The 12,327-nt window shown below is 58.2% G+C and overlaps 1 protein-coding gene across 1 annotated transcript; it reads left to right on the top strand.

Moving 5' to 3' along the window:
- The first annotated feature begins 4,449 nt into the window (after positions 1–4,449).
- On the top strand, positions 4,450–11,860 carry LOC139036668 (guanine nucleotide-binding protein G(s) subunit alpha isoforms XLas-like). The gene is made up of 2 exons (XM_070472277.1): positions 4,450–5,116; positions 8,531–11,860. Exons 1-2 carry the CDS (start codon positions 4,524–4,526, stop codon positions 8,568–8,570), a joined length of 633 nt encoding a protein of 210 aa, XP_070328378.1. The 5' UTR covers positions 4,450–4,523; the 3' UTR covers positions 8,571–11,860.
- The last annotated feature ends 467 nt before the right edge of the window (positions 11,861–12,327 follow it).

Genomic DNA, 12,327 nt, shown 5'->3' on the forward strand with positions numbered 1-12,327 from the left:
TGAGTTTTCTTTTGACTTTTTTAAAATTATAATTTTCAAGAATGCAACTTTTTAAAAAATAATGTTTTGTCTGATCCCACGTGTGTCGTGAGAATGAAGTCCAGGTTCCATCGTCTCGTAAGTCTTTGCAGTGGGAGTGCTGTGCCCCGTGGCTCAGTTGTCAGCCTGCAGGATTGGAGCTCAGGCAAGTATTGGTGAGAACACAGTTCATTAAATCCAAGGTTTACCACGAGAATAAGTAGCCCTGTGTTGGGCTCTTCTGTTTCTTCTGTTAAATGGCCTTGTCTCAGGAGATGCCCACATAAAGTCACCTGGGGTAGAGATGGGGCCATCATGTTCAAATCCTAAGTGAGCCTCAGAAACTGTGATGGACTTGACCTTAGTTCAGCTGTAGCCCATGCCCATGCTGACCCCTTGGAGCCATCCCACACCTGCAATAGCTCAGGCTTCTGGGCCTCCCAAGGTCTGTTTGGAGACCGGGTCTTTTTCAGTGCAATAGGTAGTGTCCACAGTAGGTGTGACCCACTGAACTAGCCTAAGACAGCCGTGGAGCCTGCACACGCTCATGTGCACATGGGATGAACACACACACCTGTGGACACAGGATTCCAGCACCCTGAGGAGCATCGACTGATTTCAAGCTGCTCAACATTGTCAGAAGCCCCTGGGGCCACACTGAAGCTCTAGCTCTACCCCAGCCTGGGGAGCCTGGTCTGATGGGCTCGGTGGGGCTAGTGGGCGAGGCTACCTCCAGACCCCTTTTGTCTGCACCTGGCTGCCGACCAGTTGACCTCAGGGTCCTGGTCCAGACAGACGAACCCACCCCTAACCTTTATCCTCTTCCTACCATGAAATGTTCAGTCCTCCTCAAAGTGGGGTCCCCAGTCCAGCGCCTCGACCCCCCCCCCCCCCCGGGAACTTGAAGAAGTGCAAGCTCCCTGACCACCTGGGTGGGACCTGCCAGCAGGTCAGCAGGACTTACACATGGCCCCCACTTGGCCGATCCAGGGACCAGTGGGCCTCCAGGCAGGGAACAACTCCTGGGCCGAGGAACGCGCTCAGCACCCAGCAGGTGACAGTGCTGGCTGGGAGGGGCCCTCATGGGTAGAGGGACCTGGGAATTCTCAGATGGCCCTCAGGGCAGCCATGCCGCTCCCTGCCGATGTGGGCAGGCCCTGGGTCTTGGGCAGCCAGGGGAGACCCAGTTCAGATTCCTGAAGTCACGCCTCCCTGGAAGTGGATCAGAAAAGAGAGCAGTAAAGACGGGGTCCCAGCGAAGGGTGCTGGTGGGCTCTGTGTCACTGTAAGCAGGGTCAGGCTGTGTGCTGCTCTCTAGCTCCAGCCCCTGTGCTGACAGGCTGCCACAGCCAACACCAGTTGTTTCCCTGGAAGTTTATGTTTCCTAAGAGGTGGAATTAAGCGTTTTTTTAAACTACTGAGTTGTCATTAACAGGCAACAATAGTTTCAGGTGTATAGCCTAAAGATTAGATACATGTGTATTCTGAAATGGTGCCTATGATTTTTTGTGATTAGAACATTAAACATTTACTCTCAGCTTTCAAATACAGCATGGTTAGTCAGTCACCATACTATACAGTACATCCTCAGGTCTTAATTACTTTAACCTCCACCCACCACTCACCCCTGCCTCTGACGACCACCAGTTTGCTCGTTGTATCTGTGAACTTGGTTTGGTTTGTTTTGTTTTTAGGTCCCACATGTTAGTGAGATCACAAGAAAAATTAGCACAGTGTCCTCAAGGTCCATCCATGTTGTCTCAAATGGTAAGATTTTGTTCTTTTTTATGATTAATGTTTCACATCACCTTCATCCATTAATCAGTTTCTTTATCCATTTATCCATCAATGGACACTTCAGTTGCATCCATATCAGCTATTGTAAATGATGCTGTAGTGAACATGAGAATGTAGATGTCTTTTCGAGTTACTGTTTTCATTTTCTTCAGATAAATACCCAGAAGTGGGATTGCTGGATCACATGGTAGTTCTGTTTTAGCTTTCGGTTTCCCATAGTGATTGCACTAGTTTGCATTCCCACCAACAGTGTATGAGGCTTCCCTTCTCTCCATATCCTCACTTACACTTGCTTGCTGTCTCTTTGAGTGCCATCCCAGCGGGCATGGGTGAGACCTTGCTGTGGTTTGATTCACACCTGCCTGGTGACTACTGACGTGGAGCATCTTTTCATACATGCCCGTTGTCCATCTGTGTGTCTCCTTTGGGAAAATGTCTATTCAGATCCTTTGCTCAATTTTAAATTGGATTATTTGGGTTTTTTTTTGATGAGTTATGTATACATTTTGGACATTAACTCCCTATTGGATGTATGACTTACAGATATTTCCCCTATTTCTGTAGATTTCCTTTTCGTGTTATTGATGGCTTACCTTTCTGTGCAGAAGTTCTTCTGTTTGACTTAGTCCCACTTGTTAGTTTTTGTTTCTGTTGCCTTTGCTTTTGATGTCACATTGCTCCTGTGCTGCCCTCAGGAATGAGTCACCATGCTTCATGATGGACATGGCCAAGGTGCTGAGCCTGTGCCCCAAAAGGGTCATGTCTGACCCCAAGCCTGCACCCCGGTTCTGTCACCAGAGTGTGGACAAAGGACGCCCAAGCCTGCAGCCTCCGTCCTCAGCTTTGTCCCTATGGACGAGCCTGTGCTGTGGACTGGGCTGCAGTGACTTGAGCTCTGGGTGAACATACATGTGGGTTTTAACCTGGACTGGGTCAGTCTACCCAGATCCTGAGGTGGCCCCAGAGGAGGCAGCTATGGGCTTACTGGGCCTGGGGGCTTCCAGAGCGTGCTGCAGGAGGGTCATTCTCAGGGACTTCCTGGCCCTTCCACTTGCCAAACAAGTTTTCCTCAAAGTGTGGGCTGCACTTTTTTGTCTAAACTCCTGCATTTTTCTCTCCTCCAATGGAGGCCTCTTTGCTTGTGACCCCAGGAGACTTCCAGACCCCTTGAAGTGCAGTTAGGGTCTCCCCCCCTCCCCAGACCCCGTGGCTCAGCCTCTGGGTCCCCAGCACCCAGGCACAGGAGGAACCACCGGGGCTGGGTCCTGGGAAGTGAAGACGAAGGAAGTGGAGCCACACATGGGAAGAGCCAGGGCGCCTGACGCTGGGAGGCAGCCCAAGCTGGAGGACACCCCATCCCCCTCGCAGGGCCACCGCCCTGCCCACCTGCCCCATCCCCGGAGCCACTGCTCCAACATCCAGGGTGGCGCCCACACCTGCGGTCCCACCTGGCCAGGCTGAGGCTGTCTGCTTCGTGCTAAATTGGTTAAGATTTCAAAGACCATAAGTTCAGACTTGAGGGGTCGGGGGAGGCGGTAAGGCCACCGTCATCCAACTAGATTAGCCTCCACAGAGACAGGGCTCATCCTGTGTGAGGAGGACAAGGGGAAAGCTGGACGTGTGGCCGAACCCAGGGGGCTGTTGTGTCCAATGGTCCCTCTGGCCATCTGGGCTTCTAATGGGCTCCCTGAGCCTTCAGCCCACCCTCACCTCATGTGGAAGTGTTTGTTACTTAGCACCCATTTCATGGCATCAAAGTATCGCTGCTGCAGCAAACACCACATACAAAGGCCTGGACAACACACGTTTTATTTCCATGCCGGCTGAGCTGCTTCCTGGTGGTTCCACTGTCTCCCCAGCCTGAAAACGGTGCCAGTCCTGGTCCAGTCACCAGGGAGGATGGAAGGTGCTGGTGGAGGGCATGGACAGATGGGAACCTCGTGCCCCTGGCAAGATCACTGTTTCCTTCAGTAACCTTGAGAGGTCTGGAGACATATGATGGCCTTGGGGAGGGGTTTGGAGGGCAGGGACGAAACACCCTTCCTAGGTTCTTGGCACCCTGCATGATTTCTGTGAAAAGGAGTTATGTTCTATCTCCCTTTTTAATGGGAAGACCCTGAGGACTGAGTTTTCACGTTGAAGCATTTTAATCAGTGCTTTGAATTCAATCTCTTAGGTGCTGCCCTGTGTTCCTCTGGCCTCACCCACACGATGATGCCCCCAGGAGTTTGTCCTTCCATCACTGGCTCCATGGGGTCTCCTTCTTGGACATTAACTCTCTTCCCAGGTCAGCAACCAATGCCTATCTGCTGTCAAGGCCGCCCCCAGGGTCTGCTGACGCCTGAAAGGGGACAGCAGCGTTCTGCCCCTACTCTGTGGGGAAAACCCTGACCTCGGTCTCTTCATCCTACTTCCACTCTGTCCCCGGCGGCGGGGAGATGGGGGGCCTGCCTCCCCGCTACCTGCCACCTCCCCGGAGACACCGCCACGCTCCCATCCCCTTGGACCGGCATGAGGGGGCTGGGTGACGTGTACCCGAGGGGCTGTCTAAGCTGGATCCTGATTCTCCCAGTCCTCCTTGGCTCCTGTGTGGACGCAGCCTCAGAGGTCAGCGGTCAGACACGTGAGCTCAGCTGCTCTTGAGGCGACGCGACCAGTGTGAACGAGGGCGCGAGGGGCCGGGTCCGCAGGCTGGTCACGGCGTCGTCATGGCAACACTCGCCGGCTTCCTGCAGAGGCTCGGCCACGGCGGGATCCCATCCCCGCCTCCCGGAGGGACCGACCCCCCCCCCCCCCCGCCCGCCTCCCGGAGTGACGGACTTAGAAGCGGTGCGGGGACACGCCCTCGCTCCCTCCGTCCCGGGGCCGAGTGGGCGTGGGTGCTCGCCGGCCTGGGAGAGGCCGGGAGGGAGCGGGAGCGGGCGGGCAGCGCGCGGCTGTCAGACAAGGAGCCTGCGCCTTCCATCCGGCCTCACCCCCGCCGCGCGCCCGCGGCAGGCGCGCTTCCTGGACGCTCCCCGAGAGCAGCCGCGCCCAAGCCCGGGAACGTCGCCCGGTTAACGGGCGATGAACCCTCCAGTGTCTGGTCGGTTCCTCTGGCGTTCGTGAGAGCTCATCAGCTGAGCGCAGAGAGATCCGCAGTGAGACTAGAACAAAGCCGCGGGAGCTTCCTCTCTGCTTCTCCGGCTCCGGGAAGAACCCCGCCCGGTCCACAAGCCACAGGCACGGATCCCGGGAGGCAGGGAGCCGCGTGGCCGGGCACCCAGCGCGGCGAGGGGAGCCGGGCCGCGAGAGTGCGGGGGTGAGGACAAAGCGAAGCGCCGCTGCCCCTCGGATGCTCTGGGGAGGAGATGGGGGTCATAGGTCACGTGCGGTGGGCGGGAGGGGCCGGCCCTCCTCGCTGCGGGAAGTCGCTCCCGGCGCCCCCTGGCCGAGCTCTTTTCTCCGCAGCGCTGGACTCCGGAGGACTCGGGGGCGGGACTCGGGGTGGGCGGGGACTCAAGCCCTTCCCTTCCTTCTCCTTGAGTTCCTGGTGGAGGCACCTGTGCGCGGGGCTCTGCTGACAATGCCGGAGGGCGTGGACTGGCTTTCTGGAGTGGAGTGCGGCAGCGCCACCTCCCCCTTTCTGCACAATAAGCTTGGGCCCACAGTCCGGCACCAGCTTCTTGGCGCTGCTAAGGTTCCTTTGAGCCCCAAGCATCAGCTCTGATTCTTGTCTGAGAAGCAGGGGCAGGATGACCAGGCATGACTGACGCCCACACTGTGGACCTGGGCAGGGGTCAGGAAGGCCGGATGGCATGAGGCTGCCCCATCCCCGCGACGGCTTCCTGCACAGACTCACCCAAAGAGGTTGAAGCAAGTCCTGGGGCCAGCGCCACAGGGAAGAATCATCTCTGCTGCAGAGAAGCAGCTCTTCCCCCAAAGCCTGGGCCACACCATCCAGCAGGAATGTGAGGCGTTGGTGTGACTTTAAACTGCCTAGTAGCCAGGCTATGTTGATTTGAATGAATTTTATTTACTCAGTTCAGTTCAGTTGCTCAGTTGTGTCGGACTCTTTGCCACCCTGTGGACTGTAGCACATCAGGCTTCCCTGTCCTTCACCAACTTCTGGAGCTTGCTAAAACTCAAGTCCATCAAGTCGGTGATGCCATCCAACCATCTCATCCTCTGTCGTCCCCTTCTCCTCCTTCCTTCAATCTTTCCCAGCATCAGGGTCTTTTCCATTGAGTCAGTTCTTTGAATCAGGTGTCCAAAGTATTGGAGCCTCCCCTTCAGCATCAGTCTTTCCAATGAATATTCAGGACTGATTTCCTTTAGGATGGACTGGTTTGATCTCCTTAGTGTTTACTGAGTATGCCCCAACACCACCAGTTCAACAGTTAATGAGTATCAGACATTATCCACTCACGCTCATATGTACCTTGGTGGGTGATTGTGTTTCAGGACCATGCGGCTCCCCCTTTTCTCAAGAGCCAGCAGCTCAGGGCCAGTGGCCACCCCTGGGCAGTGCTGGTTTTGCTGACCCCTGAGACTGTAAAGCCACAGGGCTGGCAGCTGATGGTAGTGCCCACCCCCCCACCCACCCACCCCCCCCCCGCCACACACAGCCAGATGTGGCCCACCCAGAGCAGGGTTGTGATGGGCAGTGGCAGGGAGAGGCCCCACCAGCCAATGTAGCTTGGCTTTCAATGGTCGATGGTTGGAGCAGGGCCAGCTTGCAAAGAAGTACCCGAGGAGGAAGTAAAGAGCAAGTGTGTGTAGGTGCTGGGCAGGTTATGGGCAGAGATGATTTTCTTTGTAGGTACAGCTGTGTGTGCACGAGTGTACACAGGTGCATGAGATAGAACAGGAGTTGGAGCCTGAGAAACCCATGTCCACTGAACATTCTAACGATTCCTCCAGTGAGCTGGTTGGGGAGCTCCCCACCTGACAGCCCAAGACACAGAGGGCTCACAGCTGCAGCTGAGTCGTCCTTAAGCAGTTTCTCTCGGCTGAGGCAGGGGCAGCGCACCTTCACATACACCCTCCCACCATCACCACAGGGGAGAAACCCCGGACGGCATTGACTCCAGGGCATGGCATCCTGCCAGCAGTCCAGTGAGGCTGAGGGGATGTGTCGGGGGTCCAAGTTCTCCTCCATCACTTAATAGTTGGGTGACCTCGGGCATGTCACCTAACCTCTCTGAGCCCCAGCTTACTTACCTGACAAAGGAACTGACCTGTCCGTCCCCTCATACTGCACTCACACAACTCAAAGAGATGCCCGGACTGAGCAAGGTCTTTGAAGAGGATCAAAGGCGACTGCATGAAAATGCTGAGACCAGGACCAAGGACTTCAGTTTATCCTTGCCCTGCTTGGGGGACAGCAAAGCCCCCTCTCTCACCTCAGAACAGGGAGCTGCACCTCACAAGGACCACCTGTCCATCCAGGACCACCCAGCCCCAGGCCTTGCCACCCTTCCTGCCTGCGTCCAGTCAGCCTCAACCCACCTCCCACACAGACCAGTTCCCTGGGGAGGTGGTGACAGAGCCCTCGGCCTGTGCCGGCCCGGAGTCTGGACTGGGTCCAGCCTGCGGGAGGCCTGGCAGCACCCCCAAGCCTTACATCACAAGATGCCCCTACCTGGAGGTGCAGAGGCTCCTGGTCCTCGGTAAGCCCTGAGGCTACCCAGTCCAGAGACCCACACCATCCCCGCAGCCGGGAGATGGGGCTTCCTCCCTAGGTTTGCAGTCCTGTTCCTGGTGTGGTGGGGGCCCACCTCCCGCCAGCACCTTGGGCCTCCGCCTGCCCCACAGGGATGCCAGTCGGTACCACCACATGCCCTGCCCCGCCAGACTCTGGTCGGCCTCACGCTGTGGAGGGCACCCTGTTCAGTCCAGGCAGCTCTTTGATTTGTGTAAGTGGGGTGTGAGCTGCAGACAGGCTATGTCCCCTCCAGCCAGCTGACCAGGGCAGCCGGGCCTGGGTCCAGGTTCTCGTCCAGCCTTACCCAGAAGACCTTGGAGCTTGCGTGAGTAGCTAACTGCCCACCTGTGTGCACACAGACAGAGCTCACACCAGGCTCTGCAGTCCTGGCACCCGTCCCTGTGTGAACCCCTTTCATATGGTCTACTGAACCCTCAGCAGAGGCTGGGTCCCAGGGCCTGTGTGGGAGGCCTCATTCATCCTGTGGGCTTCTTCCCTTCCTGCTCTGCCTGCTGGGAAATAGTGCTTTTGCAGATTCTATTTCAATAGTGGAAATTCTGATTCACTGGCACTGAACCCTCAGCGAGGCTCTAAAAATGGCACTTCCGAGGCCTGACTCAGTGGCTAGGAGGCATTTGCCGAGGAGGAGCGAATGACTCACCCTCTCTGCACAAGGATTGGGAAGGTCCTTTGACCTAACTCAGGAGTCCGATGCCAAGTCTGGGCTAGTCCCCACCCAGGTGAGGGCAGGGAAGACCTCACTGCAGACCCAAGTGTGGGACCGAGTGTCCCTGCCCCAGGAGGGTTGAGTTCCGTTCACTTCTCCCAGGTAGGTGGGGACCTGCCCCCAGCTGGTGTGACAGTGGGCTGTGCTCTGTCAGTGGAGCCGTGGTGTGTCGGGGGATGGATGTAGAGGCAGGGTGCCCCCCTCAACCAATGGTCAGGGCAGACCTTGGGCCCAGAACAGAAGGTGTTCAGGTTCTGGTTTCCAGTTCCTCTCATTTGCTCTCTTATCTTTTCTCCCCTCAGCGTTCAGACCACAGATTCACAACTTCCTGGGAAAGTCTAGTTAAGGTGAAGACTCTTCAACCCCAGGCCTCCACCTGTGTGGACTCCTCTGCCCTCCGCTGCCCAGCCCTGCGGAGCTGGGAGCCAGAGGGACTTGAAATAACCTGCTTCTCTCAGGATACCATGTGGACCTGACTCGGCCAGGGTTCCCCAGGGAAAAGCTGAAGCCGGTGTTTCCAGCACAGAGTTTATCTGGGAGGTGGTCACAGAAGAGCCAGTCGGGGAGACAGGGAGGGGCAGCAGAGCCTGGAGCCTAGTCCAGTCGCCGGACAGTTGTGGGCACGCCTGGGGCCCCTGGAAGAAGAGATCTGGGACCTGTCCCCCACCTCCACACAGGAGACCCTCCCACTGCCTTGGAGAGTGGGGCTGGGTCTTGGGTGATCAGAGGGAGTACCTGACGGCAGGCAGGACTCAGGTGGCCATAAGGTGTCCAGGCTGTGCCGTTCAGCCTCCTCAACAACCACCTTCTCACGGTGAGGCCAGCAGAGGGGTGGGCTGACAAGTCTTTGAAGACGCTTGGCAAATGCCAAGGGCCCATCACTGTAGGAGGAGAAGGGACCGTGGGGGCCACAGGTCTGCCTGCCTATGCAGGATGAGGGTAGGGGGCGGCTCCGTGGGACACCACCTTCCACGAGAAAGTGCTCCCGGCGTCCAGCCTTTTGTGAAGACGCGGCTGTGGCCTGAGTGCTTCCCTGGCCGCCTGCCAGGCCCTGAAGAGCAGCTGCTGATGGCTTGGCCCGGGATCTGCACCTGACTGATCAATAATCCAGGAGCGCGAGGCGTCTCCGCGGGGCTGCGGTCAGCCTGGCCCTGGGCAGGGCTCTGCGGACTCTGCACTTTTCCCTTGATGAGCTGGGCAGCCCTTTCCGGCTTCAGGCCAGGAGACTGCGGCCTGGGTCAGGACTGGCAGCAGCGGCCTGGGAGTGAGGTTGGGGGCGGAACGCTGACTACAGGCCAGGGCGTCCCTACGCGAGGACGGCAGGCCGATCGGAGCCCAGGCACCTGGCCTGGGCCCGAAAAGCGGCAGAGCGGCTCCCTCTCAGCAACGAGGCAGGGAAGCTCCTGGGGTGCCCCCGCCACCGGGGTTCTGGGTCTCCTGCCGGGCCCCCCGTCAGGGTCAGCGTGGCGCCACGAGCATCCTGCTGTGTCGCCCTACTCCCGGGGCTCTGAACTGTCCGCCTCCCTCGCAGCCCCTGGACACCCCCATCCCCGACCGCACAGGGGCCTCGCTGTGGCCCGCCCGAGGCCCGAGCCACTGGGGCCCACCAAGCCCCAAGTCCACCGCACCCTGGGGTGCAGGTGGGAGCCGACACGTGTGGGAGGAGGTTGAAACCCCGCCCCCTGATCTAAACTCGCGAGAGGTGCCTCCAGGCCGCTAGAGCTCCCTCGCTTAATGGCGGCAGGTGGGGTATGGTGTCTCCGGGTTGCGCCGCGTGAGGCCCCATGAGGGGACGGTGGGGCCTGTGGAAGGCAAACGTGTGGTGAGGCCCCCGCGGCTCTGGAGGCCCTCCCTTGGCCGCCTGCTGGTAGGGGTGAGGGCATAGCTGACAGGACAGCCCCTGGTGTGGACGTCCGGGGAGTAGGGGCCGCCCTCTTAGAGCGGGCTGCCCGCAGGGCCCGGGGCTGGCCTGGGGTGGAGGCGAGGGCCACTCGGGGCAAGCCAGTGCCACAGGCTGAATCGGCTCTGCGGACTGCCGCACGTGTGCACTGCAGTTGTCTCCGTGGCCTTTCCTGGCGCTGGCATCCTTCCTGCCTGTGCGTCAGGGTTGGTGGCCTGGGGCAGCCTCACAAGAAGGCGCCCTCGAGTCTGGCCTCGAAATCCTCTGCCGTCACTGGCCCAATCCGGCTATCCTCCCATGCAGCGGCGTGGGTTCATATTTGGGCCCCAGGCGGACATCCGGAAAGGCCACTTCATACCTGTGAGTACTGGAACTCGAGGGGGTAGACAGAGTCTCCTGAGGTGGAAAATACCCGACTCTGCAGCGCGGGCACCGCCCCGGGGGCAGGTGCTGTCAGCGCCCCCCACTTCCCCAACCCGCAATAAGAATCTGCAGTTTGGCCCGGTCTCCCAGGGAGGGCCAGCACTGAAGCTTGATGCAGGCTGGTGGAGTTGGGGCTGGCTCCCCTTCTGACCCCCCACCCCCCTCCCCGGTGACAGGGACATGCAGGCCTCTCAGCGCTGCCTGGGGGAACTTGCTCTTAGCCTCTATCCAACTCCCTCTTCTCAGAAACACTGACTCGGGATCAGGAAGGTGGCTCTGGGCCAGCCTGACACCCACCTGCTCAGCCTACCACCGAGCAGCTCCTTAGAGCAAGGGCATCCCCTCCCCAGGAGCTCCCTTCTCGGCTGCCTGCTGCCCTTGAAGATGGTTTCTTGTCGTTAGTTCTGCAGAGAATGCCCTGGGGTGATGCTCTAACCAGTGGCTCGTCTCCTGAGGCTTTGCCTGAATCCAGCCCCTTCACATCCCACTTCAAACCGGTTGGCCCCTGGAGAGTGCGAATCCACTGCCTCACTCAGACCAAACCTAAAGTTCTCAGCATCTTCTAGAAGATTCCTGACACCTGGTACCCAGCACAGCCCAGGCCCCAGGTGGTTGCACTTAAAACACCACCCCAGGTCCCCCATGTCTCTGTGTCCCTCCCTGTGGCCCCAGCTCTGCTCTCCTGATCCCTCCCACATGCTGTGTCCTTCCCATGTGGCAGACAGAGGCCCAGGAGCTGGTGGTCAAATGAGTGAACAAACAGCAAATACTTTTCAGCTACTGCTAAGGTGACCAGATTCTGGTCCAAACGACCCCCACCCCTGCACAATAAGACCCCCAGGTTCTTGCCAGTCACTAGGAGCCACATCTCCAGCACCCACACCTGTGCTGTCCGGGGCTGGCTCTGAGCCGAGACTTGCCTGTATCTCTTGAAACTGAATCTCTCCAGATTCAGGATCTTTTCAGAGATTGTGTCACTCGAGCAGGCTTACCCCACCTCCAATTCCGCTCTAACAGGTCCCAGGGGGTGTTCTTCTGTCACTTGGCTCTGACACAGTCACCTGAGCACCTGGCAAGGGGCCCAGGGCCACCGAGGCGATGGCAGCCTTTAATCAACAGGCAGCTGGCTGATTGTCCCCGTCCTTTCACCTAGCCTGACTTGTACAACAGGACAGGACGCGTGCCCTCAGGTCATGTCAATTTCCCTAATGGCCACACTTAGTAATAAGAACCAGATAAAATTAATAGTTTAAACATCATATCCATTATATTGTTTAAACGTGGAATCATATAAAAATTACTGAGAGTTTGTGTTGTCTATCTTGCAAGTCTGTGTGAGCCGTCTCACTTGTCTTTCCATCCTCTCTTCAGACCTGATGTCCCCCAAGCACAGGGCCCAGTCTGTCACCCCTGCCCTCCCTCTCCTCTCTCCCACAGGGAGGGCTGAGTCCTTGGGACTCTGTCTGTGCCCCACCCCAGCTTGTCCCTCCCTGCCCGTGTGCATGGGGACAGGCACCTAGTGGGAGCACCAGAGCCTAGAGCTGGTGCCTCTCTCGGCTTCGCCTGCCCTGAGGAGTGGGGTCTGGGGGTCATGGCTCTGTAGCTGGCGGGTAACTGAGTGGGCTTTGTGGGACCTCCTGTCTAGGGGCTACTGGTCCCTGCACCTGGGCAGAGCAGGCCCGCATGGCCGAGGGCCCAGGGAGCTACCGGCAGACTAGTGTCCCATGGGGACAGGCAGCCTGAGTCCTGGGGCAGCCTCTTTCTCCACCTTTCCTC

Source organism: Odocoileus virginianus, chromosome 9 (genome assembly GCF_023699985.2).
Source record: "Odocoileus virginianus isolate 20LAN1187 ecotype Illinois chromosome 9, Ovbor_1.2, whole genome shotgun sequence".
Classification (NCBI taxonomy): Eukaryota; Metazoa; Chordata; class Mammalia; order Artiodactyla; family Cervidae; genus Odocoileus; species Odocoileus virginianus.

What these genes read in the sequence shown, in the direction of transcription:
- LOC139036668 (XM_070472277.1), top strand. Translation starts at nt 4,524, where the DNA reads ATGGCAACACTCGCCGGCTTCCTGCAGAGGCTCGGCCACGGCGGGATC. An exon ending in CGGGCCGCGAGAGTGCGGGG is followed by an intron (nt 5,117 to 8,530) that starts GTGAGGACAAAG and finishes TTCTCCCCTCAG; the next exon opens with CGTTCAGACCACAGATTCAC.